The sequence below is a fragment of the Alexandromys fortis genome, unplaced genomic scaffold (assembly GCF_014885135.2).
Source record: "Alexandromys fortis isolate MF-2015 unplaced genomic scaffold, M_Fortis_MF-2015_v1.1 scaffold_44, whole genome shotgun sequence".
Taxonomy (NCBI): Eukaryota; Metazoa; Chordata; class Mammalia; order Rodentia; family Cricetidae; genus Alexandromys; species Alexandromys fortis.
This window is the reverse complement of record NW_026067921.1, coordinates 9681434-9709043: the sequence shown is the minus strand read 5'-3', so window position 1 is coordinate 9709043 and position 27610 is coordinate 9681434. Positions and strand designations below refer to the sequence as shown.

The window sequence follows — 27610 nt, the reverse complement described above, 5'->3', positions numbered from 1 at the left end:
ATCATGAGTCACTGAGAGCCAGCAAATACAGAATCACAACGCCATTCATCAAAATAGCCCACAACAATAAAAGCAGCACTCTCAACAGTAAAAGGAAAAGAGCTAGGAGGTGCTGGCAGAGGCTGGTGGATCTCTGGAAGCTCAAGGTCAGTCCTGGTCCACAGAGAGTTCCAAGACAGCCAGGGCTCTGTCACACAGAAAAACTCTGTCTCAAAAAAACCTTAAAAAGAAAACGGAAAAAAGGAAGAAAATGAAAATGTAATCTTTGCTTTATTTATTTGTTTGTTTTCAAGACAGAGTTTTTCTGTAGTTTTGTAGACGAATGAAATCTTTGTTTTATTTTATTTATTTTTTTTTAATTTTTTTTGAAATCTTTGTTTTATTGAAACAAGGTTTCATGCATTCCATGCTGGCTTCCAACTTGTTATATGGCTGTAGAAAAAAAAAAAAAAAAAAGGAGAAGGGAAGAAGGAAGGGAGAATAAATATGGCAATAGAAAGGAAGGTAAGTTAGTTTTAGTTAGATTTATTTTTTTGTAGCCATGCAGTGGTGGAACATGCCTTTAATCTCGGCACTTGGGAGGCAAGAGGCAGGTGGATTTCTGTGAGTTTGAAGCCAGCCTGGTCTGCAGAGCAAGTTCCAGGATAACTAGGGCTGCTGCACAGAGAAACCCTGTCTCAAAAGGAAAAAAAAAAAATGTATTTTTATTATGTGTGCAGGGGAAGGGGTATGTGCACATAAATACAAGTGCCCACAGATCCCCCTGGAGCTGGGGTTACAAGCAGTTGTAAATTGCCTGATCCCATGATAAGAATTGAACTCAGGTCCCAGGAAGAGCAGTATGTGCTCTTAACCATTGAGCTACCTATCCAGTTCCCAGTTGTAGTTAATTTTAAAAATTACATGCACATACACATATGATCGAATATTTTACTCACTTGGCTAAGTTCTGTATTATCATTAGCCTCCAGTTTTCAACACCAAAGCTTCCTGACTTTGAGGTATGGCTAAGCAATCCTAATGCCTCAATTTTGAAGATAATCAGCAATTTCATGACTCCTATGTCATATGTGATTTGTAAGTTTATACTATAGAATATTATTATTATTGCACATATTTATTTATTTAGAGATAATGTAGCCTTGACAAGCCTGGAGCTCAATATGCAGATCAGGCTACCTTGAATTCATAGAGATTTGCCTGCCTCTGTCACCTGATTGTTGGGATTAAAGGTATACAACAACCATGCCCAGCCCCCAAATTTAACAAGAAAGTTAATAATATAAAATTCAGGGGCTGGTAATACTGTGATGGAGGTGGGTTTTGTATCTTATCTGTTGCTTTCATTGGTTAACTAATAAAGAAAACTGCTTGGCCCCTGATAGGACAGAAAATTAGGTAGGTAGAATAGACAGAACAGAATGCTGGGAGAAAGAAGCCAAGTCAGGCAGTCGCCATGATTCTCCTACCCGACACAGCTGCAGGTTAAGATCTTCTCTGGTGAGCCACCTCGTGGGCTACACAGATTATTAGAAATGGGTTAGATCAATATGTAAGAGCTAGCCAATAAGAGGTTAAAACTAATGGGCCAGGCAGTGTTTAAAAGAATACAGTTTCTGTGTAATTATTTCGGGTAAAGCTAGCCGTGCAGGCGGCCGGGCTCCAGGAATGTAGCCTGCCACTCATACAACAATACTGCAGTGTATAAAAGTGCTTGTCACCAAGCCTGATGACCTGAGTTCACTATACCCCACATGGTAGAGAGAACCAACTCCTTCAAGTTGTCCCCTGAACTTGACACAGTGATATGGCAAGCACACCTCCAATAAACAAACAAAAAACAATTTTTGAAGAGAAATAAAAATTATATCATTTGGGAATGGAGAAATAGATGGCTCCATGTTTAAGATCACTTGCTGTTCTTCCAGAGGACCCAAATTGAATTCCCCCACCCCAACCAGGCATCTCACAATCATCTATATAACCCCAGCTCCAGAGGAGACGATTTACCTGGCCTCTGTGGACTTTTGCACCCATGTACACGTAGGTACACATACCTATACGTAATTAATTTTTTTTTAAATATTTATTTTACTTATTATGTATACAATATTCTGTCTGTGTGTATGTCTGCAGGCCAGAAGAGGGCACCAGACCTCATTCCAGATGTGGTTGCCGGGAATTGAACTCAGGACCTTTGGAAGAGCAGGCAATGCCCTTAACCACTGAGCCATCTCTCCAGCCCCCCATAATTAATTTTTTAAAAAATATTTTTTAAGCCTTTGGTGGTGGCCCACACCTTTAATTCCAGTACTCGGGAGGAAGAGACAGGCAGATCTATGATTTTAAGGCCAGCCTGGTCTACACAGTGAGTTCCAGGATAGCCAGGACTGTTACAGAAAAATCCTGTCTCAATAAAACAAAAGAAAACTAAAGCAAATTGTAATTTTATGCCCACAATTTAGAAAACAATCTAGTCTAGTTACTAGGACAGATTTCTATGTGTGGATTAATGGAAATCCAAATACTATCGATAAAAATTACTTACTTTTCTACCAATGTTTGTACGCATCCCTTCCAAGAAGGCATCTGTAGGGCAAGGTCTGCTATTGCTAAAGCCAGCTGAATGGGAAGAGATAAATAAATGAATAGACCAGATACAGAAACCATCAATGCTAACAGAAAAAAAGAGACCACAATTCTTTCAAACACTATGACAGTGAAGACTAGCATCTCCTCTCCTCCTTCCCCACGAATGTCTACCTATCCAGTCATCTAGTTAGCTACAAATTGCTTGGATTTAGACATCAACCTTAAAAATTAAAGACAGACAAAAAAAAAAAAATCAACAAAACACACTTGATAGGATACTTTTTTTATTGTTGTTTCTGAGACAGCATTTATCTAGCTCGGACTGGCCTCAAACCCACTAGATATCGAGACTGACCTTGAACTCCTGATTCTTCTTTCTCCACCTAACAAGTGCTACAAATTAGAGGTTTTTGTTTTGTTTTCTTTTGGTTTTGGAGACAGGGTTTCTCTGTAGCTTTGGAGCCTGTCCTGGAACTAGCCCTTGTAGACCAGGCTGGCCTTGAACTCACAGAGATCCGCCTGCCTCTGCCTCCCAAGTGCTGGGATTAAAGGCGTGCGCCACCACCGCCCGGCTAATCATCTGCAATTTTAACAGTAGGGGGAGCACATGCTAGAGAAAACTTATTTACTTCCCCACTTTCAATATTTAATGTCTGGAGCCTAATGAACTCAAAGATTAATACAAATGATTAAACTTTTTATTCTGCTACAGTTGTGAAAATATAGCAATAAAGTTAACCTACCACAATATGGCCTACCAATAAAAACCAAAATAAATCACGATGTATCCAAATGACCTTACAAGTTTCCTTAGTGAGTAAAGGATTTACCTGTGTTACAATGACAGGTGACAAATCTTTCAAGTTCTGAATATGAGTTAGCAATGAGTCCCTTAAAGAAGCATGAGAGTCTGTGGGTAGCTCATAAAATGAAGTCTGAATCTTCATTTTCATGGTCTGGGCAGCAAAATAGCATGATTCCACATCCTGTCGGATCTGTAACAATTGATCAGAAATCTCCCAGGCATGAACCTGAAAGTAAATAAAAGATAACATAAAGCATATTATTTTTATAAATAATTTTAAAGTTATATAACTTCTACATATATAATTAGAATAAATATAATGGAAGAAAGAATTGACAAATTCAGTTTGCAGGGCCTATTCAACAAAAGTACTCCCTAAGACTTTGTGATTTACTCTAGTAAGGCCTAATGGCCAGATCAACTGAATCAAAAGACAGAATCTGAAAGACTAGCCTAACCAATTCTATACAGTGGTTATAAAAAAAAAGTCCCAGAAATTTCTACTAAAACTAAAACAAAAACATTATTATAAAGCTTCCAATCCTATTTTTAAGTTGAATGTTTCTTCTCTTGTTTAAATGTTTTGTTCACTCTAAGACTTAAGTCTGGAAACTTTTCAATATATCTATCAATAGGAAAAACATTTCATATTGGTCTCATTGGACATACTTTTTAAAGTTTAGTACCTCATAAACAACAGGAAATATATCTTGGTCCAAGTGAAATTTTTACATTGTTTATTTTCTGATATGCTTATATATGGCAGAGTTTAATAAGGTGACTAAATCTTTTTATAAATTAACCTGTCTATAGAAATAATAAAAAAGAATAACATACAATAAATCTAATCACAAATAACTGGTCATAATAAGAGGGAGTCCTATTTTAAAAAGAACTCTTGAAGAAAAACATGCAGCACACAGTAGACATCTGACTAATGATTGACAAATTCTAATCCAGCTATGCAAACTGTCTCTTAACAAACTGGTAATAATACAATGAGAAAAAAGGGATCAGTCTCAAATTTGAAACAGTGTCAATTTCGGAAAAAAATTTTTTTTTGAGACAGATACATACATCCAAAGTTATGTAGTGGAGGATCCTGATCCTCCTGCCCCTAGCTCCTGAGAGCTGAAAGTACAGGTATGCAATACCTTTCCCAGTTTAAGTAGTGCTGGAGATTGAACAGGGCCTTGTGCATGCTAGGCAAGCACCCCACCAAATGAACGTCTCCAGCACCATATACATTGTTCTAATCAATTTCTTCTCTTTTTCTCCCCCCCCCCCACCTTCTCTGCCATTTCTTCTTTCCTTTCATTTCCTGAAAGGCTGCCTACAGAGCCCAGGATAGCCTGAAATTCATTATCTTTCTCCTTCAGGCACGTGCCACAGACGCAACCCTCAAGTCCAGGACTTTTGTTTGTTTTTGTTTTGTTTTTGGAGACAGGGTTTGTCACTTTGGGGCTAGTCCTGGAACTAGCTCTTATAGACCAGGCTGGTCTCAGAGCTCCGCCTGCCTCTGTCTCTCAATTGCTGGTATCAAAGGCACACGCCACCACCAACGCCCAGCAGCAAGTCCATGGCTTCTTAAACTGTGCATCATGCAAATGAACATGAAGGTCCCAAGAAAAAGACACTGGCAACAATAAAAGGTTTCTGAACACACAGTGACCAAAAAATAATTTAAAACTAAACAACTGGTGAGTCCAAGGAGTTTCAGGTGTGTTGACGAAGACAACTTTACCACAGCCTTTGTTCTGAGCACAGTGCACACAACACTAAGCACACCTTCCCACCACCCAGTGCCAATGATTGTTGCCTAAAACACCTCAGAGTTCAATTTCCAGGATCCACAATGACAGAGAACCATTCCCACAAGCTGTACTGAACTCCAAAAGGTGGTATAACCCACACTCACAACCATGAACATATATGCAAATTAATTAACTTTAAAAGCCAAGCTTCACATAACAAAATAAGCGAGGCTTCAACATTGGTGTGTAGTCAAAAGAACAAATGAAGATTCAAAGGAAAAAAAGTGGCATGTAACATTCACATTGTCTGACAGTCTGCAGTCTAGCCATCCAAGAATGAGGAAGAAAATAGAGAATATACAAAAATAAATTTAACTGGGGTATGGGGTTGTGAGTGTATATCAGAAATGGCACCCTTATATTTCCTGTGAAAGAGCCTGAATTTGCTCCTCAATTCTCTTAAGTAATAACCATAACTGTCCTCATATGTGCATTGACAGTAGTAGCACTGAGACTATTAGTCTAAGGCTATTAAAAGTTAACATGGGCGCCCGGCAGTGGTGGCGGACGCCTTTAATCCCAGCACTCGGGAGGCAGAGGCAGGCGGATCTCTGTGAGTTCGAGGCCAGCCTGGTCTACAAGAGCTAGTTCCAGGACAGGAACCAAAAGCTACAGAGAAACCCTGTCTCGAAAAACTAAAAAAAAAAAAAAAAAAGTTAACATGGGATAACAACTGAAAATGGACTATTTTAATTCTACTACCCTCTATGTCTTGTCAACCCAAAATTTAGAACAGATATAATACAGAACTTCAAATAAAAGCCAGGAGTGTAGTTCAGTGGTGAGTGTTCAACCCCCAGCACCCTCCTGCCACCAAACAAAAGAAGGGAAAAGAAATAAAGGGATGGTCTAGGGAGATGGTACTGTCAGTAAAGCGCAAGCATGAGGACTCCATGGAGTCTGTCCCCAGCATCAGGGTCAAAGCTGGGTGTGATGGCACACAGGGAAGCAGAGACGAAAGGATCCCTTCATAGAAATATTCTAGCAACTAACATTTTTAAATGCATACCAGAACAATGATTTAGCACTGACTTGGCAACAGAGGACATTATCAAAAATGAATGGGGAATGCCATTCAAGCCTTCAATTCCAGCACCTGAGAGGCAGAGGCAGGTTAATTAGTGTGAGTTAGAGCCAGCCTGGTTTACAGGACAGTCAGGACTGTTACACGGAGAACTCTGTCTCAAAAAACAAGCAAATGGATGGTGAAAAGAGAACTGTAACTCAATGCTATTTCTAGATTAAAGACCAAATCTATTTTCCCTCTCCTTTCATATGATCTGGCCTTGAGTAATTTGTGTACCTGACAGAACACAGCAGAACTGATGTGGGACTTCAAAAGTTAGGTCAGAGGCAGCTTCAGAAATTCTGCCACCTTTCTCAGCATTATTCTGAGAAACAATTGCCTCATGGGAATTCTCAACAACTCTCTTGGTGGGGAAACTCAGAAAGGCCCTGAGACTATACAAAGAACAAGAGGGCCTGGCTAAGTCTAACTTTCTAGGCCTTTCTACTAGTATCTTATTAGCATGTGTCTCAAAACTTCCAAACCAGCCCAATGACTAAGTGGATATCTTAGTGAGCATGATTATAAGCCAAGGACCCTGCAACAATTCCTGTCTACCAAGTATAAGATACAATAAACTAGCTTTTGTTTTAGGCTAATGCTTCACAGTAGTAGCTAACCAGAACAGACAACCAGATATCATGTGCCTCTGGATGAACTACATGACCAAAACGACAAAGAGACCAAAATTATTTTTCTTTTCTATTATTATTATTATCGTTATCATTATTATTATCATCATCATCATCGTTGTTGTTATTATTATTATTTGGTGTTTTCAAGACAAGGTTTCTCTGTAACAGTCCTAGCTGTCTAGAACTAGTTCTGAAGGTCAAGCTGCCTTGAACTCAGAAGTCCACCTGCCTTTGCCTCCCAGGTGCTGGGATTAAAGGCATGCACCACCACCACCCAGCCAAAGAAATCAAATTTTTATCTCATCAAGCTGTGGGTTCCAGCTGCCAATCTGCAAGAGAAAACAGTTGTCCTTCTACCCTTGGATTGATTCCAGGGCCAAGATCTGTAGATGCTCATGTCTTTTATTAAATGGCATAGTATTTGCATACAACTACACAATCTTCCATTACATTATTTTCTTTTTAATCTTAATTTTTTGTTTGTTTCCAGAATAAGTTTTGCTATGTTGCCCAGGCTGGCCTGGATCTCCTAACACTCCTAGCTTAGTCTCTTGAGTGCTTCCCATATACATTAAATTGTGGCTAAATTTAAGGAAGATAGTTCTGTACAGAGGAACTGGGAATTTTTTTTTTTTTTTTTTTTTTTTGCCTCTCCCCTTTCCTCCCATCCCTGGCTTTGTCCAATGCTTTGAGTCTTTGAGTCTAGCCATCTGGACTACTGTAAAACATGCATTATCTATAGATTCAATAAGGAACAAGCCACATAGTCTTCACTATCAAATGTGTCAGGCTTGGTGGTGTGCATGATGAAGACTAATGAAGTATCATAAAATATGGTTATTGAAAAGCTTCTAAAATTTGGAGTAGGATCATAATCATGTGAAAAACAAAGCTGTTCATGTATAGTAATTCAACTTCATTGAAGGTACAATATATTTTGTAATTTTAAAACAAAAATAATTTGTTTGTAGAAAATTCCCATTCCCAACTTTGTCCATTCCATTTTAAGAAACCTTAATTTAAAAAATTTAAAAAAAAACATATTTGCCTTCTGGAAGTTGTACATTTATCTGAGCAATAACTAAAATGTATTTCTTTTTTGTTTGCTGAGATGTATTAAATTTATTTTAAAGAAGATATTTCTAACAGTATAATTTTACTGCAACCTTGACTGCATTTTTAGAACCTTCCTCTTTTTTTCTTTCTTTCTGGTAAAAAAACACATGACAAAATTTTATTTTAGCACTTTAGGATCAATGCTTATCCTTACGTTCAGATTACAGAAAATGTTTTTTAAATATGCACAAAATCAAACATCTCTGTAAACAAAACAGTTAAATTTTTAAACATAAGGGACATATGTGGCTTTTTAAAAACACAACAAGTAACTCCAATTAAGTTTTGTTATACAAACCGTTTTTCACCCATTTGCTAGGGCTCATGGACAGTTTGCTTCTATGGTATATGGTGCACATCAGGCTTGATCATCAGTTCCACAAAAACACTTAAGTAAAAAGAAAGATGATATTTGGGGTTATATAAAAATCACCCAAATTTAACTAACAAGTTCACTTAAAAAGTCATCGCCGGGCAATGGTGGCCCACGCCTTTAATTCCAGCACTCAGGAGGACAGCCTGGTCTACAAGAGCTAGTTCCTTCCAGGATAGGCTCCAAAGCTACAGAGAAACCCTGTCTTAAAAAATGAAACAAAACAAAGTCATCCATCACCAAAAGCACTATCCCATTATTTAGGTACCATTCTCATTCTAATCATAGCCAAAGAGCAGAGAAATAACTCAAAACTAGATTGCAGCCAGATACCTTGCCAGTCTAATGTGATATCTAAAAAAGTATGACAGAAAATAAAGAATTGTTTTCTTTAAAAGGGAACTTCCGAGTCCTGTCCAGACACTGAAGAAGGAAGATGTGACTTCCCCGCTGAAAAGGTACCGAGCCATGTGGCTAACATATGCTAGAATAATGAGCTAATATCAGTTATAATAGCTAATACGAAGCCTGAGCTAATGGGCCAATCAGTTTATAACTAAAAAAATAAAAAAAAGGAACTTCCCAAAAGGAGATTGAGGCGTGGGGAGCAAGAACTCCATCAGCCTGGCTGGTGGCAGCTTGTAAAGGGACAAGGCCAACAATCTTCTGTATGTCTTGTCAAATTGACAGTACAGAGAATACACAGGAAGATCAAAGTGTCATCTCCCAGCAGGTTTTGATGAGACAATCCTTGGATGTAAGAAAGTAGGGTGAAGGGGAACTTTGCTATGGCTCTATCATCAAATATGGAATTATACAATCCCATTAAGGCAGCAAAAGCCAACCGCAAACATGGCTTTCATTCCTACCATTGACAGATTTCTATTGTTCTTTAGTCCGTCCGTCCCCCCCCCCCCGTGTGTGTGTGTGTGTGTGTGTGATTGAATAGCAAATTATGCTATATCTTCCTTCTCTAATTTTTTTATTGTTTTTCTGCCTTCAATCTCTCGTATTTGCCTATCCTGTAAATCAGGATGCCTCAGTGAGCAAGGGCACACATGGAGATAAAAACAGTAAGCAGCCTGTCTGTAAACATGTACTCATTCACTGGTCCATCCCTGCACTCCCACCCATCACGAAGGAAGCACTCAAGAGCTAGACAGAGATCTGGATGAGGCTTTGCAGGACTGACCCCAGGGGAACACAAACTCTTTTTTAAAAATCAGGGTACTAGTTCCACCAAAATGAATCCCTTTTCAAAATCTGTGTGTATCTTTCCTGCAGCCTGAGAAGCCTTCATTGTTTTCCTGATGGTTCATGCACACATTGCATCTGGGCCTGCAGTAAAAAAAAGTACTCTAGTAGGCGTGCTGATCTTTGGCAAAGCAGATTGTGTCCTGTTTACTTTCCTACTTCCAGCTACTTGTGTCTCTCCTCAGCACTCAACGTAAGAGAAGCAAACATGTTTCTTTTGATCTATAACCCAGAATTTGACTTTGCATATCATATCATCTTCAGGCTTCAATTTTTCTTTTTCTTAAGACAGGGTTTCTCTGTGTAACCTTGACTGTCCTGGAACTTGCCCTGTAGATCTGACTGCCACTGCCTGAGTGCTGGCATTAAAAAAACATGAGTCACCACTGCCTAGATTGAGCTTCAGTCTCTTATCTCCTCTCACACCTACCTTTTCTAGTTTTATCTATAATGGGTTCAATCATTTCCCCATCTTTTAGCAGAAGCTCTTCATGTATTATTTCTGCCTCTCAAGTGGGATCTACACTTCCTTCAACATGCATGATATCATCTATCATCTTCAAAAGTATGTTAGATTAAATTCCATCACAGGCACTAATACGAGATTTAAAAAAAAAAAAAAGCAAGCATTTACTACGCCTGCCCATTGTGAGCTCCTTTCACAAGGCCAGCAATATCCACTACATTTAGAAAAGCAGTAACCTTTGTTTGCTGGTTTGCGATACTGGCACAGGAACTCTACTCTCATTGGAGTGGACAGTACAGAATGGGAAGTTGTCTGCTGAAGCCTGACTGCTGGTTAGCATATTGAAAAGGGTATGCTTCCCAACATGTGACAATCCAACAATACCCACTTTCAGTGAGGTTCCGAATCTTCCAATGATTGGGGGTGGTTTAATTCCATCTCCTCGCTTCTACAGGGCATCATGCTGAGGGTGGACAATTGCATGGGGTCCCAGGATACAGAGACTGATGTCACTGGCAACTGGAGGTAGGGAGGAAGGTGGGCAGTTTTTTTTGAGCTTGGGCTTGTCTTGAACTCATGGAAATCCATCTGCCTTAGGTGTATAAGCTACTGCATCCAGCTTAATTATATATATTTCTGATTTAACTATCTCTACCTCTTTAAAAGTAGGTATTTAAAAAATAAGGAGAGAAGGTTTGGTAGTTAAAAGCACTGACTGCTCTTCCAGAGAACCTGGGATTGATTCCTAGCACCCACAATGAAGTTCTGCTGTACTCCAGTCTTGGGAGATCTGATGCCTTCAGGCCTCTGCAGGTACCAGGCACACATGTGATGAGATATGCACGCAAGCAAAAAACCTATACATATATAAAAATAAATAAAAATGAAGGGAGCCTAACAAAACAAAATTAAGTTGCCTTGGAAAAATTGGTTAACTTGGGAACAGGAATGCAAATTAGCAAATGTAAAGGGCAAAGAGATTTATTTTTCCAGAACCTTTCATAATACTGGAATTTGTTTTGTTGTTTGATTTTAATAACCTTTGGATACCAGACATGGTGGTACATACCTGTAATACCAGTGCTTAAGAGACTGAGGCAAGAGAATGAAACATTCAAGACGGCCTGATAACTTGTGTCAAAATGTAATTTAAAAAAGAGAAATGGAAGACGACCTGAGATCACTTTCCAGAATCCACATCAAGACAAAGAACTGGCCTTACAAGATGTCATCTGCTTTCCATACATGCACTGTGTGACACACCAACGCATTCACATTCTATACACACACAAATAAATTAAAAAATAAGTGAGATCAAAAGAGCCCCACCCTTAATTTTTACAAAATAACAGCAGAAAAGCTCTCTTCTAGCATAATAAGTTCTTTTATTTGTACCCTTGACTCTCATAGCTCAACTGTGACCCTCCATACTGGGATTATTCTAAAAGGCCATAGCTATCTTCAAAACACAAAGGCAACCTTAATTATCTCTGCATTTCCCCAAAGCAGAGAAATCCTTAGGTCACAATAAGCTTTGTATAAAGTATACATTACATTGTTGAGTATGACAAAAAAAGATATCATCTCTTCTGTCTTTTTGTTTTTGTTTTTTAAGACAGAGTTGTTCTGTCTAACAGCCCTAGCTGTCCTGGAACTCACTCTATAGACCAGGCTGGCCTCAAACTTACAGAGATCCACCTGCCTCTGTTTCCCAAGTCTGAGATTAAAGGCGTGCACAGCTACACCTAGCTTCTATGACACTTCTTGGTTTTCCCAAACATGCAGCACATGCTCTCCTAGATGTGAGACACTTATACATTAAGGATAACTACGATACCAGAATTTAAAATATGTAAATAGAGAAAGGGCAACAGAGCAAGCAAATCAGGTCTTTACAGACACAGAAGCACCAGAAGAATCTGACGTGTGTGTGTGTGTGTGTGTGTGTGTGTGTGTGTGTGTGTGTGTGTGTGTGTGTTCATGACTGCAAGTGCAGCAGTGCTGTGGTGCCTCTGTGGAAGTCACAGGACTTCAGGTGTGCTCTTCACCTTCTAGGTTGAGACAGGGTTTCTTGCTCACCACTGCACAGCCCAGGCTAGCTGAACCACAAGCTTAGGGGATTCTTGTCTTCACTTCCCATGATGTCACAGAGTTCACTGACTCCAGAAGCACACACTGCTTCCAGATCTATGTGGGTGTTGGGAATGCAAACTCGGGTCCTCGCTCTTGCACAGCAGGCACTTCATCCACTGAGCTGTCTCCAGCCCAGGAGACCCCTGTTCTCATCTGTAGAATTGCATAGGCTTTGCCAGAATGGATCCTGAATTTTGTTTGATTTTTAGTGATGAAAACTATAGCCGGGCGGTGGTGGCACACGCCTTTAATCCCAGCACTTGGGAGGCAGAGGCAGGCGGATCTCTGGGAGTTCGAGGCCAGCCTGGTCTACAAGAGCTAGTTCTAGGACAGGCTCCAAAGCTACAGAGAAACCCTGTCTCGAAAAACTCAAAAAAAAAAAAAAAAAAAAGAAAGAAAGAAAAGAAAAGAAAAAAGAAAACTATAGAAAACAGCTATAAACATTTCCTAAGACAATTCTATGGGTAAATGACCTTAGGAAATAACCTCCCAGGAGTAAAAGTACTTTACTCCTGTAAAAATACTTGGGAGACAATGGCAGGGAGTTTGGGGCCAGCCTGATCTACAGAGCAAGTTCCAGGACAGTCAGGACAGAAGAGAGAAACTATCTCTAAAAACCAAAAACAAACAAACAAACAAACAAAAAAAAAAAAAACTCAGAGCAGAACCAAAAGAAAAGAAGAGCTATTTTCTAGTTCCAAATACCTTTTTACTTAATTTTTAAGACACAGAAAGTGTCTCACTTAATAGCCCAGGCTGATCTTCGGCTCCTGACTATCTCCCTGCCTTAGGCTTAGTACTGGGATTTCAGTTGTAGCCCACCATGCCCATCTAGCATTTAAGTCTTAAAGCTGCCTTGTATACTACTCGATTGTACCTCTCCTTCCTAATATCTGTCTTTTGGAATAAAACTAATATGAGAATCACATGCAAAATACCTAAGGAAAATGACAAAGTTACTAAATGCCAAGAATGGTGGTGCATTCCTATACTCCCAGTGCTGAGTAGACAGAAGTAGGGAAGAGAAACAAGATCTTTAGGTCATCCTGAGCTACATAGGAGTAGGTCAGCCTACTCTATGAGACCGTTTCAAAAATCTAAAACACAGGCTGGAGAGATGGTTAATACTCAGCAGTTAGCTCTTCCAAAGGTCCTGAGTTCAATTCCCAGCAACCACATGGTGGCTCACAACCATCTGTAATGAGATCTGATACCCTCTTCTGGCATGCAGGCAGACAGACAGAATATTGTATACATAATAAATAAATAAATGTTAAAAAACAAAAACACTACTAAGTAAATTGTTAGTTTAAAACAATAAGCCTTCCTGGCTATACAGAGGTTTTTTAATCTAGCCTGGACAATTTTGAAAGTCTGTCTCAAACTACAAAGTAAGAAAAGATCTGGGGCCCAGTGGTGGTGGTGGTGGTGGTGGTGGTGATGCACGCCTTTAATCCCAGCACTTAGGAGGTATAGGCAGGTGGATCTCTGTGACTTCAAGGCCATCCTAATCTAAATAATGAGTTCCAGGACAGCCAGGGTTACACAGAGAAACCTTGTCTCCGAAAAACTAAAAGAAGAAGAAAAAAAGATCTGGGGATATAGCTCAGTGGTAGAGTACTTGCCTATCATGCATGAGGTCCAAGGTTCAATCAATGCCAGTGCTGGGGATGGGGTAGACGTTAGGGATACAGCTCAGTTGTAGAGCATTTGCCCAGCATGTGTGTATAAAGTCCTGAGGTCAAACTCGGCATCTGGGGCTCGAAGGTGGCTCAGGGGTTAAGAGCACTGTTTTTCCAGAGGTCCTAAGTTCAATTCCCAGCAACCACATGATGGCTTAAACCCAGCTTCTAACCCCTCTCCCCTCAAAACTGCCAACACTAAATGTTAAGAGGCAATAAGTTATCATTTCACTCTTTGCTTCTGCATTCTAGTGGCTGGGAGGGGTTAGGAGCTGGAGCTATACACAGTAAAAAATTATCTTGTTTTGGTCACCAAGCCAACCAAATTCTGACCCCGTGGATGCTAGAGTCCATGGCTCACCATTCCTCCTGTTACGCTGCAGAAAGAAAGATAAAGGAGGATAAAGAGACTCTTTACAAGGAGAGAATAAAGCACTTACACTTCAAGGACTTTCTAGCCACAGATGCCAGGTGCTACCCACTGAAATCCAGGCTTGGACTAAGCTCCACATTCTCAAAGGGCCATCTCAACCGAAGCCTGGGGCTCAGAGTCAGCAGGAAGCTGCAGCTCCCACTAGCAGCACATTTCAAAGAGACTGCAACAAGAGAACATGTTCCATTTAAGGTCTAATTCCAATCTCCCTCTTCACACAGCAGCAGCAGAACAGACCTTTACAGTCTTTTCTTTCAAAGGCTATTTCCATGACTCTGTAATGAATACGGGGCAGGCTATGGCTCAGCAACCCTTTCACTAGCATGCACCAAGTCCTTCATTAGACTTCACAGCATATCTGCACAGTACTTGCCTCTTTTCTTCTTTATTGATGCACTGCTGTTCCAGGACTCACTGGTATACCAACAGCTCTAAAACTGCCAAATCAACCAAAATCACTCAGCAGGCCTCAACACTGCAAGCACACAGCCAAACAGGAGCTAAAGGAGTCATTAGCTGCCAAGACTTAGACTAAATCAGGCTGTTAATTAGTCTTGCACAAAAACAACTTAAATAGAACTACTTGAAATCCTTCAGAGAACCCAAGAGCTCTGACAAACAGAAAATGAGTTTCTGGAAATAAGATATTCAATGAAACACGAAAACTAACATCAAAGTGTCTGGTTGCTGCATTTTAAAGGAAAACCAATCAATGAATGATAAAATTATTAAATGACAGTTGCTAGGCAATCTCAACTTCCTATAGTTATTAAGGTCAAAGAGCTGGGAGAGCTGGGGCTATAGCAACAGTTGCGACCACTTGATGTTCTTCAGAGACTGTCAAGGTGGAAGAACCATTTGTTGAAAGCATAGTCCAGGGAAGACTTCCTGAAAGCCAAAAATATAGAAAACCTATTTACTTTTATTCCTGCCAACCTAAGGAAATGTATAATAATTCAAATATAAGATGAAATTTTAAAATTTTTATCACATTTTTAATTATTATATGTGTTTACATGCATGTGTGCCATTACACCTGAATGGAGATCAGAGGTTAACTGGCTGGAATCCGTTTCTCCTTCCTTTAGATCAGGTTCCAGGGATTGAACTGAGGTTATCAGACTTGGCAGCATGCACATCTCATTAGCAGGAGGGTTTTTTTGAGACCAAATTCCATTGTAGCCCCCAGTATCCAGAACTAACAGCAGAGCCAAAGATGACTTTGAACTTCTTGCAGAACTTCTTGCCTCCATATACCCAGTGCTGTTACTACACCACATTCACCTCTACGCCTGGGTTCATGCATTGTTGGGATGTGAGCCCAGGGCTTTTTTTGTGCATGCTAGGCAAACACTCCACAACTGAACTATACCTCCTGCTGAACTCATAAAAGTTTACTCTGCATATTAACCATAGTAACAAAACTGAGAATCAAAAATTTTAAACTTATAAAAATAAATGTTGAGGGCAGGCAATGGCACACACCTTTCAATCCCAGCACTCGGGAGACAAAGACAGGCAGATAGATTCCTGTGAGTTTGTGGCCAGCTTGATCTACAGAGTGAGTTCCAGGACAGCCAGGGCTACACAGAGTAACTAGGTCTTGAAAAGCCAAATATAAATAAAAATGTTTTTAAAATGCGAGATGTGATAATAGGGTACTATTTATGAAATTATTGTGTTTAAAAAGATCTGAGCCCTGCCTGGTAGGGTCTTTACTTCTATCACTCAGAAAGCAGAAGCAGGCAGATCTCTGTGAGTTCAAGACTAGCTTTGTCTACATAGCCGGGTCCAGACCAGAAGGAGCTACATAGTGAAATCTTGTCTTAAAATAAATAAATAAGGCTCTGAATTTTCAAAACTATTTATTTTCAAATTCACTCATATACTCTCTTGTTTTGGGGATGACTGTTCAAATGTCATTACACTATTAAAGAGACAAAGCACAAAGAAACAATGTGCACACTGAGAACAAGGAACTGTGCTGCAGGATCAAGAAGAAAAATAAGTAAAAAACATAAGTTTTGCTACCAAAAATCTCATCAAAAGAAAAAGAAAGATTTGTTTCCTATTACTTTCTTTTGAAAAGTATACCAGGCAGGAAAATGTGTAGTGCCTAAAGGGATTCCTGCTGCTACAAGCCTGCCGTGTAACAGAAATGTGACTTTCCAGTAAAGACAAGCGAAGCTTCTGTCTGGGCTTCACCTGGACAACCATAAAGCACTGTGGTGCAAGCTGTGGAAGACGGCAACAAAGTCTGAGTTATGATGTACCCAAACTTCCTATACTGTTATTAAACTCAATTAGAACCAAAGATTCTAAAAACCTAAGACAGTTATCAGAATTAAAAACAAAAACTCATGTGATTTAGCAATTCTATTTCTGAACATATATCCCAAAAGAAATCAGGGACTTCATGCATGTTGATTCCAGACAGCCATTGGTTTCAAAGACATTAGGTTGCTGTGGGAAAGGGAACAGGGACTAGTTCTGTTTTAATGAATATATCTTAGTTATTTTAGGAAAAAAATCTAGAGATGTATGGTAGCAACAGTCACAAAATGTCAGTATACTTAATATCACTGAACTACATACTTAAAAATGACTACAAGGTGGGCGAAGGACAAAGTTAGCCCATGTTAGGGATGCTTGCTGCTCTTCTAAGGACCCAAGTTGGATTCCTAGCACCACAGTGGACAGCAGCTCACAATTGCCTATAATTTCAGCTCCAGGGAGCTGCTGCCCTCTCTGGCCTGTGCAGATGCCATACACACATTTTTTTTTTAGACTAGGCAAAGCCTGTATGTAGTCTAGGAATGCTGGGACTGAGGAGAAAGAGCATGAGTCTTTTGCTCCATTGTGGGATTTTGTCCCAAAGCAAAACAACAAAAATAGCTAAAATGGCAAATTTTTGTTTTGAATTTCTCCTCACACACAAAAAAATATCTGCAATAGCTGGGCACAGTGCTGCATGCCTTTAATCTTGGCACCTGGAAGGCAGAGAGAGGAGGATCTCTGTACATTCAGGTCAGCCTGATCTACATAGCAACTTCCAGGTCAACCAGATCTATACAGTGAGAGACTGTCTCAAAAAAAAAAAAAAAAAAAAAAAAAAAAAAAAAAAAAAGAGATAAAATGATGGCTCAATGGTTAAGATCAAATACTGCTCTTATGGAAGTCCAGAATGCAGTTCCTAGCAACCATATCTGCTGGTTGGTAACAATCACCTGGAACTCCAGCTCCAGGGAATCTAACACCATCTTCTGGCAAATGTGGGCACCTGAATTACTCACACACAGAAACACACACAAATAATAAAAATAAAATAAACAGATTTTTAAGTCAAGGTCTCTTTATGTAGCCTTGGCTGTCCTGAAACCCACTGTGTAGACCAGGCTAATCTCAAATTCTCTCTCTGCCTGCCTCTGCCTCCTGAGTGCTGAGATTAAAGGTGTGCACCACCACATCTGGCATAAATAAACATTTCAAAAGCTAGTCAACAAGACAGTTCAGTGGGTAAGCACACTGGCTGCACAAGCCTGACCAGCTGAGTTCTAACTCCCAATCCATTTAAGGTAAAAACACAGACTCCCAAAAGATGTGCACAGACCTATTTGAGTGCCCATACATGCACAATAATAAATATTTTTAAACCCATAAAATACACTTTTCATTTTCCTCATAAACATTAACACAATAAAAGCTGTGAATAAATTCACCTGGAAAAGTCTTGAAAAACCTGTGTTATAATTAGAAAATGTAGCAGTGCCCTGACGATTTTAAATTCTAGATCAAACTATCAACTGGACCAGGTGGACCAGAAATGAATGAATCCAGGTAAAAATAGCACCAGAAAACAGACAACCACATCCACAAAAACACCATTACAAATTCACACATAGTCCCTAAGACTCCAAACCATGTATACCCTGTCCAATTAACATAATGGATTTATTTCAGCTTTCATTTCACTTTAAATAGCCATGCCTGGTTAATGGCTTCCACATGGAATGATCCAGGGAGATCAGTGAGGCAGCCTTTTTCTCTCAGTCTCTTCCAATGAGAAGCATACAATATTCATTCCTATATTCATTACACTAAATGACCCTCAGAAGTTATATAGACACATTTTTTCTTTCTTAAAAGGGCTTCATTTCAAAATCAAGTTATGTTTTAAAGGTCACTTAACTAGAAGTTACAAACAAAAGCACAAAAATAAACATGTAAAAGATAAACTAAATTAGTAACTACAATGCTAGAACAAACCAAAGGTCTAGGTATTAGAACTAAGCGGAAGATTCAAAGAATTTCAGGTGGCTTCCTTTGTCTGGCTGGGGAAGTCATCATTCATTTGGGGTGAAGACTTTGCAGGACAGCTGCTTTGGAGTCATCCATAACTCTACAAGGAAACCAAGGCAGAGGAAGCCTAAGGAACATGGAGAGTGAGTCACATATTTAGTAAGTGGTGAGACTGGGACATGAATCTAGATCATCTGTCTCTGATCTGGTACACACTCAGTATGGTGAGAAGAACTCCTGGAAGAAACACAGCGGGCTAACAAAGGACAACGAACCATCCAGTGACCTAAAGAACGAGATTCTGAAACCGTCTGTTGTGACTGTGCAGGTGACAAGCACAGGGCTACACCACGTATGCAGAAAGACTTGCTTCTTACTATTTTGCCTCCTAAATAAAGTTCCAGAGGGAAAAGCACTGGAAAAGAGAAACCAGAAACTGAAAGCCATGGTCCATAACCTTTCTGACATGCTATGGGAGAAAATTTCCACTGACATGTGACAAATCATACACAAAAATACCAAGCGAGACCATTAAAGCATGACTTTGACTTTATTTCAATTTTTTAAAATATGCTTTTCATCATCTACTCAGTTTTCAGATAAGAACACACAGCCTACTTTTCTCTGGCTTTTGTTTTGTTTTGGTTTTGTCGTTGTTGTTTTTGTTTGAGATAGAATTTCTCTGTGTAGCCCTGTCTGTCATGGAACTCTCTGTAGACCAGGCTGACTTGAACTACCAACCAAGTGCTGGGATTAAAGGTGTGAGTCGCCATCACCACAGTTGTCTCTGACATTTTTAAGATAGGGTCTCATGCCCAGGCTGCCCTCAAACTCAGTATGTGGCTGTTTCCTCATCTCCACCTCCTAAGTAGTTAGCATTAGAGGCATGATTCACCATGCCTGGTTTATGCAGAGATGTGGATCCACCAACTGGGCCATAGCCTCAGCCTGAACTATAACTTCAAGACAACTTATTTTTGTTTTTTTGGTTTTTCGAGACAGGGTTTCTCTGTGGCTTTGGAGCCTGTCCTGGAACTAGCTCTGTAGACCAGGCTGGTCTCGAACTCACAGAGATCCTCCTGCCTCTGCCTCCCGAGTGCTGGGATTAAAGGCGTGCACACCATCGCCCGGCTCAAGACAACTTCTCACACACAGATTATCTCTGTAAAAGAACCACGTAAGACAACTAAGCAGCACAATTACTAGCCCTAGAGAGAGATAGTCCGTGTTCTCCAGAGCTTCCTAAATTGTCTATTCATTCTGTATATACACTAGAGGTGGCCAAAGGAACCACTAAGTGTTTTCAAAACAGGCGAACTGCTATCACATAAGGATTCCTTAAGATCTGATTCAAAATAACTTAGTTTCTTTTTAAAACACTTTGGAGATGTCAGTGATATCTGCTTACCAGAGACTGTAACTATGTCTGGAGTTCCAAGGATTTTGATGAAAAAGTCTGTAGAGTAATGAATAAAAGTTCTTCAGAAAACACCTATTTTAGCTGGACTTGACAGAACACACTGTAATCCCAGCACTTGTCCAGCTGAGGCAGGAGGATAAGGAGTTGCAGTTTTCAAGGCCATCCTGAGTTAAAAGAGACACTGTCCAAAAAAAAGAAGGCAAAACCCACATGACAAAGACAATGGAAACAGAAAACAACAAAACTGCAAAAACTTTTTTGGGGGGAGGCACTTTTTCAAGACAAGAGTTTCACTGCATAGCCCTGGCTCTTCTGGAACTCACTCTGCAGGCGAGGAATCATAGAAATGGGCCTGCCTCAGCCAAGACATAAACTATCTTAATGGACAGACCTAAAAATAGCTGAAATCTGCCTGGGGACAGGATGAATCCTATAGCTGAGAATTATAAACACTAGGTACAACGAAAGGCAGACACCTAGCTCCGTATAAGCAGCAGTGAGATTCCTGGATGTTCTCCTTGACTCTGGGCCACTGGACTATTATCCTCCTATCCTAAGAGGTTACCCTGTGCTTTACTCTGGCAGGACTCTGGATTGCTGAGAAAAGACTCAGGTAAGGACAGGAATATTATCTGAAATCAAAAGATTAATGAAAACCTTGAACTCTACCACCTGCCCTCATTCCCCTACCTAGCAATTGGGACACTGGCAACTAGCTTATAATCTCCAGGTAGAAGACTAGAGGACACTACTCAAAGTAAAAGTGGCCCAGGAAAAAATGAGCAACATGAAGACAGTGAAAGATGCCATGGCCTGCAGCCCATCCTGAAGCTAAGGCAGAAGAAACTCAAGTCCAAGACTAGCCTAGGACACAAAATAAGATCTAGGCCAATCTTGATTATGTAGCAAGATCCTATCCCAACTACTACCCCCTTCCCTATTTTACCTAAATGCAAGTGAGGAAAAGTTAAGACAACAGTACAGTGGTGCATTATTATTCTAACAGTTAGAAGACAGAGACAGAAGGATCAAGAATTCAAAGATGCCTGGGTTACAGAGTGAAACTCCGCCCTCATCTCCTCAAGGTTTTTATTAAAAAAAAAAAAAGCTAAAAATAATTCCTCAGTCAAGGAAGTACTTACCTAAAAAAAGAAAAAGAAAAAGAAAATATACATATACACATACTCATATATAAGGTTTGAGTTTGAACCCTAGAACCCACAACAAAAATAAATAAATACAAATAAAAAGCCAGGCACCAGTTTGCAATTCCAGCATGGGGAAGTTAGGGTTCAGCTGGCCAACCAGTCTAGCACTAGTTGGTGAGTTTTATGCCAATGAGACTTTCTCTCAAAGGAGATAGACATCAGTTCCTGAAATGACACCCAAGGCTGTCCTCTGGCCTTTATCTGCATGTACTCACATGCCCCCCCCCCACAAACCTGCACACATAAGAGAAATGGAAGGACAATAAATAAAACCTCTTACCTGTGTTAAAGACTCTATAAAGCTAAACAACGAATTAGAACTTCTGATCAACTGGGCGGTGGTGTTGCACACCTTTAATCCCAGCACTTGGGAGGCAGAGGCAGGAGAATCCCTCTGAGTTCGAGGCCAGCCTGGTCTACAAAGCTAGTTCCAGGACAGCTAGAACTGTTACTATTACACAGAGAAACAACACCTGATCACAAAAGTCGGAATGCTGCAGATACAGAGTCAAATTATCTTGGGCTATTTTTAGCCCCCTCAACAGCATTCACTGCCTTCTGACCTTTAAGGTATATTTTTACCAGACCACTAACTTCTACCAATCCAAAGGCTATAAATTAAAAATGTCATCAGATAGTACCTAAAGCCTACTGTAGAACCAATTGTGGTGGTACGTGCCTTTAATCCAAACATTGGGGAAGCAAAGACAGGCAAGTCTCCATGAGTTCAAGGCCACTTGGTAAACTTAGCAAGTTCCAGGCCAAACACAGCAAGACTCTGTCTCAAAATAAAACTACAAAAACCCCTATTAAAAAAAAAAATCCAACAGTTTGTTTCTTTTCTATCACCCGATCATCCAATGCCCAACTAATGTATTCCAAAATTCTTTGATTTGACTTTCCTTGTTCTTTTTATTTATTCTTATTTGTGTGTGAGTGTGTGTGTGTGTATGCAAACAGAAGGGAGCAGCAGATCTCCTGGTGCTTGAGGACAGCCAGTTCTGAGGTGCCAGGCAGGTGGGAGGAAGCCAACAGTGATCCCCTACAACAGTAAGCACTCAACCACGGAGCCATTATCTGCAGCCCCACTTACTTGTTCTATAACTCGTACAGTTTCATGTAACCACTTCTATAATAGAACACATTTCAGGGTACCCTGATGCATTTTTGTGGACTACAATCATTCAAGAATAAACTCTGTCTTTGAACTGAGGGCTATGTTTGGGATTGACAGATCTTAGGGCCACACAGTCTTCTTCAGCCAACAAAGAAAACAGATTAATATGAAAATATAAAATGGACAATTTATACTATGGACATTTGGGAACAAATGACTTAAATATATAGAAAACAAAATAAACTTTTAAAAAAAAAAGCATACTGCTCACCAAGCAGAAAAAAAAAAGCTAAAACTTTGAAATTTTGATAAAAATTGAAATTGCTTAAGATTTTAAAATAGTAAATACTCAAGCATGGGCCAGGCAGTGGTGGCACACACCCTTAATCTCAGCACACAGGAGGCAGAAGCAGATGGATTTCTGTGAGTTCAAAGTCAGCCTGGTCTACAAAGCAAGTTCCAGGACAGTTAGAGATGTTACACAGAGAAACCCTGTCTCGAAAAATAAACAAACAAACAAAACCCATCAAACATGGGGTTACTTAAACTTCTTGAGCCAGGAAACAGTAAATAACAGATTGTGCTCAGAGAAGACTGAGTAGAGATCTGGAAACTGGAGCTTTTCGGTAATGACGAGATTCAAAGTACAACTTTGTGGCCTGAAGAAAATAAAAGCATCAAGAAGTTCAAGTGTCACCTGACCTGTCCGTTTAAATACTCATGTGGGGCAAATGAGATGGCTTAGCGTGTGAGAACACTTAGCGTGTGAGAGAACACGTGCTGTCAAGCCTGCAGCCTGCGTTAGATCTCTAGGATCCAAGAGTCAGAAGAAAACTGACGTCCACAGGTGTGTCCACATATACACACAATCAATAATTTAATGCTGAAGCTGCCCAAATGGTGATGTGTAACTGTGTAGTATTTTCTTACCCTTTTACTACTATCTTTTCTGCTCCAGAGCTGACCTTGAACTCAGAGACCCACCTGCATCCGTCTACCAGTGCTGGGATTAAAGGCCTGCATCACTACGCCTGACTGTCAATAGGCTCTCCTGAATTGACTTTTTTAATGTCCCGAGGTTTCTGGTTGGCTTGGTCAATAGGGTATCCCAGAAAAAGAGTCAGTAAATTCATTCTTCCAGCAACTGTCACTGCAAGGGACCTCAAGTTTGGTCACCAGAAACTCATCATTCCCCCTCAAACCAAGTAACTATACTTATCCTGCTCAGTTCTTCCAGCATAAAAATAACAGTTTGTTACAATACTATTTCTTCTGGTAAGTTATTCCTGCAACTTTATAAGAAGTACTTTATAACAAACTCTGCCCTGGCATGGTAAAGGAAAGCAAGTCTTTGTCAAACTAAAAAGTAAGAAGGCTAGGGATACAGCTAAGAGATTTAAAAAAAAAAAAAACAACAACAACAACAACAAAAAGCAGAAAAACTCTCTCTGCTAAGCATTTTGTCAAATGTGTCCTGTCTTCCTGTTGAAATTCTATGATGATAACGAAAAGATGCAACAGAGAATGATGGGGAGAGAAAGGGGATAGCTTAAGAAGTGTTAACAGAAGATATATGTTGAACTTCTCATAGCTCTTGTAAGATATTACATTTAATCATCACAGATGATTGCTTCCAATTACCAACATCCAAAAGTTGTTTGTCGGGCTGGAGAGATGGCTCAGCGGTTAAAAGCATTGCCTGCTCTTCTAGAGGTCCTGAGTTCAATTCCCAGCAACCACATGGTGGCTCACAACCATCTGTAATTAGGTCTGGTGAAAGTTGTTTGTCCATTGTAAGCACTCCAGTACTGACTTAAACCGCACTTACCAGGTTTATGGGGGAAGCCCTGTCCTGACTTTAGCAGGTTATTTATATTTTAGGAAACTATGAAAATCAGAGAACTGTAACTCCTTTCACTACAGAACTAAAAACTACATGAGCCCTACCCTACATGGAAGCCGCAATTTAACCTTTTTTCTTGTTTTGGTTACAGGGTTTGTGTTGCCCGGGCTGTCCTGGAACTCTCTGTAGACCAGGCTGGCCTCAAACTCAAGAGAGCCTCTTGCCTCTGCCTCCAGGGTGCTGGGATTAAAGGCGTGCGCCACCACGCACAACAAAATCTTACTTGTCTTCCCACTATGTAAGCAAGGACTTGGTTCTCCCATTTACACACAATGATCAAAGTTAAAGTGGCAAATTTTTTTTTTAAATTATGTACTTGCATCCTCGGGGCTTATACCAGAGAAGAGCGCCGTTAAGTATCACTTATGAGTTAGAGTAAACAAAAATATGCTTGTGGGTATGAAATGCAAAACTAAAGGGAGAGGAGAGCTAGGAATGGACTGGCTCTCCAGCACCACACACAAAAACAAAAAATAAAGGTTACTGTTTAGTCCGTCAGTTTGTATGAGACTCCTCAGTTTTCAAAAATTTCACAGCTCATACACTAAAACCTATACACTGTCAGCAAAGTCAGCACCCATGCCAGGCGGTGGTGGTGCCTGCCTTTAATCCCAGCACTAGGGAGGCAGAGGCAGAGGCAGATCTCTGTGAGTTCAAGGTAGGCCAGCCTGGTCTACCAGCGCTAGTTCCAGGTTAGGCTCCAAAAGCTACAGAGAAACCCTGTCTCGAAAAAACAAAACAAAAAAACCAGCACCCACACAAACTCATAAAAATAAAACATAGCAGGGCTGGAGAGATGGCTCAGAGGTTAAGAGCACTGGCTGCTCTTCCAGAGGTCCTGAGTTCAATTCCCAGCAACCACAAGGTGGCTCACAACCATCTGTACTGAGATCTGGTGCCCTCCTCTGGCGTGCGGGCATACATCGAGGCAGAATGCTGTACACATAATAAATAAATACATCTAAAAAAAAAACATAGCAAAGCTGAGCGGTGGTGGCACACACCTTTAATCCCAGCACTTAGGAGACAGAGGCGGACGAATCTCTGAGTTTGAGGCCAGCCTGGTTTACAGAGTGAGTTCCAGGACAGCCAGGGCTACACAGAGAAACCCTGTCTCGAAAACCAAAGCACATACATAAAACAGCAAAAGTGAATCATCAAGGAAGAAAATACAAAACGTGAGTCAAGAAAGTTACATGAACTAAAAAACTTAAACATGAGGAAATATAACAGATATAACACAAACACTCCACCACCTGCTCACATAATTATATGGGCTAATTAAAGCAGTTACGATACCCATCTTACAAATAGGAACCCACAGGTGGAGGAAATAAGGTAAGAATCCAATATACAGCAAAAGAACTCCAAAGATTTCCTGAAACAATAATTAATTTTTAAAATATTATATTGCACTTCAAAGCAAGGGAAAAAGTCATGAATATGAATCTAGAAGACTAAGAAATTTCGAGAATAACGTGAGTGAAAATCGGTTTAAGTAAGGCTACCACCGGGAAGAAAGTGCCAGATGCATCCCTTGGACAGAGAAGGTGAAGCAAAAGCATCCTGATGTGAAAGATGGGAAAGCATTTGGGGCTGACTTTGGCTAAAGGAAGATAAAACAGAAGCACGGCCTAAAAAGCAAAAGCGATGGCGGAACTTAAACGGGGGGGATCCGGGGGAAGGGGGCTAGATCCATGCCACAAGCGAAAAGTACAGAATTACAAATCGGATTCTACGGATGGCGGAAGGACCAATTCGTGGCCGATCAGGGGCCACCAGTTTCTGAAAGGCGGCAGAGATGTGGCCGCTCAGCCCCACCCCACAGCAGCAGCTCCCACGGAAAGAGGCTCTTCCCAGGCCAACCGCCCCGCTCAGACTCAACCCTAGAGCCCACCCGGCCCATGCCCCGCGCCGCAGAACTACCACTTCCCGCCCCTCACCGAACGTTGCAGCTCCCCAAGCCAAAACGAGGCGCGCTCCTTTCCGCTGGGATCTGGGTCGTGGTAAAGCGCCTGCACTGCCTGGTACACGAGCTGCAATGTTGGCTTGGCTCCTTCCATGGTGGTGGCGGCGGCGGTGACAGCGACGACTCCGACACTTCTCCGAGGCTTCCCTCCTGCTCCGCCTCTCACGATTCCTCACTGTCTCGGCCACAGCCGCTCCCTTACTGGCGCCATCTCCTCCTTTCTGGCCGTTACCAGGGAAGGGGGGGGGGGGAAGGGTTCCTCGTGGAAGTCGCCCCCTCGGAAACAGCGGATAGATCGTCTCAGGTTCCCGGATCCCTTTTGTCCTGTCTTTCTGCTAGAATCCAGTCTCTAGAGTCCGGACACGGATTCTTAGCTCCTCACCTCCCGCCTTGATCTCAGAGGCCTATAACCGCAAGACACAAACCACGCAGCGAACCTGAAACAGAGCTTTACCAGACCGGAAGCAGCCGCCCATATACCTTAGCACACTTCCGTCTGGTGCGCTACAAACTGCCTCCTTCCCGGCACGCCTCCTCTTGTTTCCCTCCTCCTCCCGGAAGTGACTCTGCCGGACCAGGAGAACTGAAGGGATGGGATACCTAGGTCTTTAACGTCTTACTCGAGCTTTAAGGACGCCTTGTGTCACGTCCCTGACCTAATCTTATCTCCTTGACAATGAATCCAAAGTCTTTCCTCCCGTTTCTTACTTCGCAGCCCTCTCCAGACAGTCCTTCCTGTTCAACTGTCTCTAAGGTACTACTATCTATAGTGTACTGCACAGTCAAAGGTCACTTAAGACACGGTTCCTACTCTGATTCTCATTAAAATCACACTAGGTACACTTAACCAAATTACTATTTTCACACCTGAAGCATGTGCCGCAATGAATAAATCCAGAATGAGTCTCTCTCTCTCTCTCTCTCTCTCTCTCTCTCTCTCTCTCTCTCTCTCTCTTTTTCTACTAAGATCTTAACATTTAAAAAAAATTTCTTGTTCTGTTTCAGGTTCTTACCCTCTAGGGTCGTTTGCATACTGGATGTTGCTTTTGTAATATACCTTTCTTCTTATATAAAAAGTCAATACTCTGTTGGATTGTATGGAGGGGGCCTGTAATCTCAGCTCTTGGAAGACAGAGAAGTTCACAATCAGCCATTGCTACAGGAAACCATGTCTTTAAGCAGCTCAATGGTGGTGGTGCACACCTTTAATCTCAGCACTCAGGAGGCAAAAGAGATAGGTAGCTCTCTAAGTTTAAGGCCAGCATGGTCTACAGAGCGAGTTCCTCTGTAGTAATATTTCATTTGTATTTTAATAAATGAAGTTT

At 40.8% G+C, this 27610-nt stretch overlaps 1 protein-coding gene and 1 pseudogene across 2 annotated transcripts in view; both read right to left on the bottom strand.

Annotated features, from left to right (window-relative positions):
- Positions 1–26754, bottom strand: part of Tnpo3 (transportin 3) — a 79673-nt gene extending 52919 nt beyond the window's left edge. Inside the window, exons 1-4 of one of the 2 annotated variants that reach the window (XM_050141485.1) lie at positions 26260–26753; positions 14377–14532; positions 3423–3623; positions 2549–2622 (exon numbers count right to left, since the gene is read on the bottom strand). In XM_050141485.1, coding sequence (XP_049997442.1) covers positions 2549–2622; positions 3423–3545 — 197 coding nt within the window. In that variant the 5' untranslated portion in view covers positions 3546–3623; positions 14377–14532; positions 26260–26753. Of the gene's footprint in view, positions 1–2548; positions 2623–3422; positions 3624–14376; positions 14533–26259 lie in introns of both variants that reach the window. The other variant, XM_050141484.1, reaches the window with a different exon arrangement.
- On the bottom strand, positions 6287–9497 carry LOC126501192 (calcium load-activated calcium channel-like; annotated as a pseudogene).
- Positions 26755–27610: the final 856 nt, after the last annotated feature.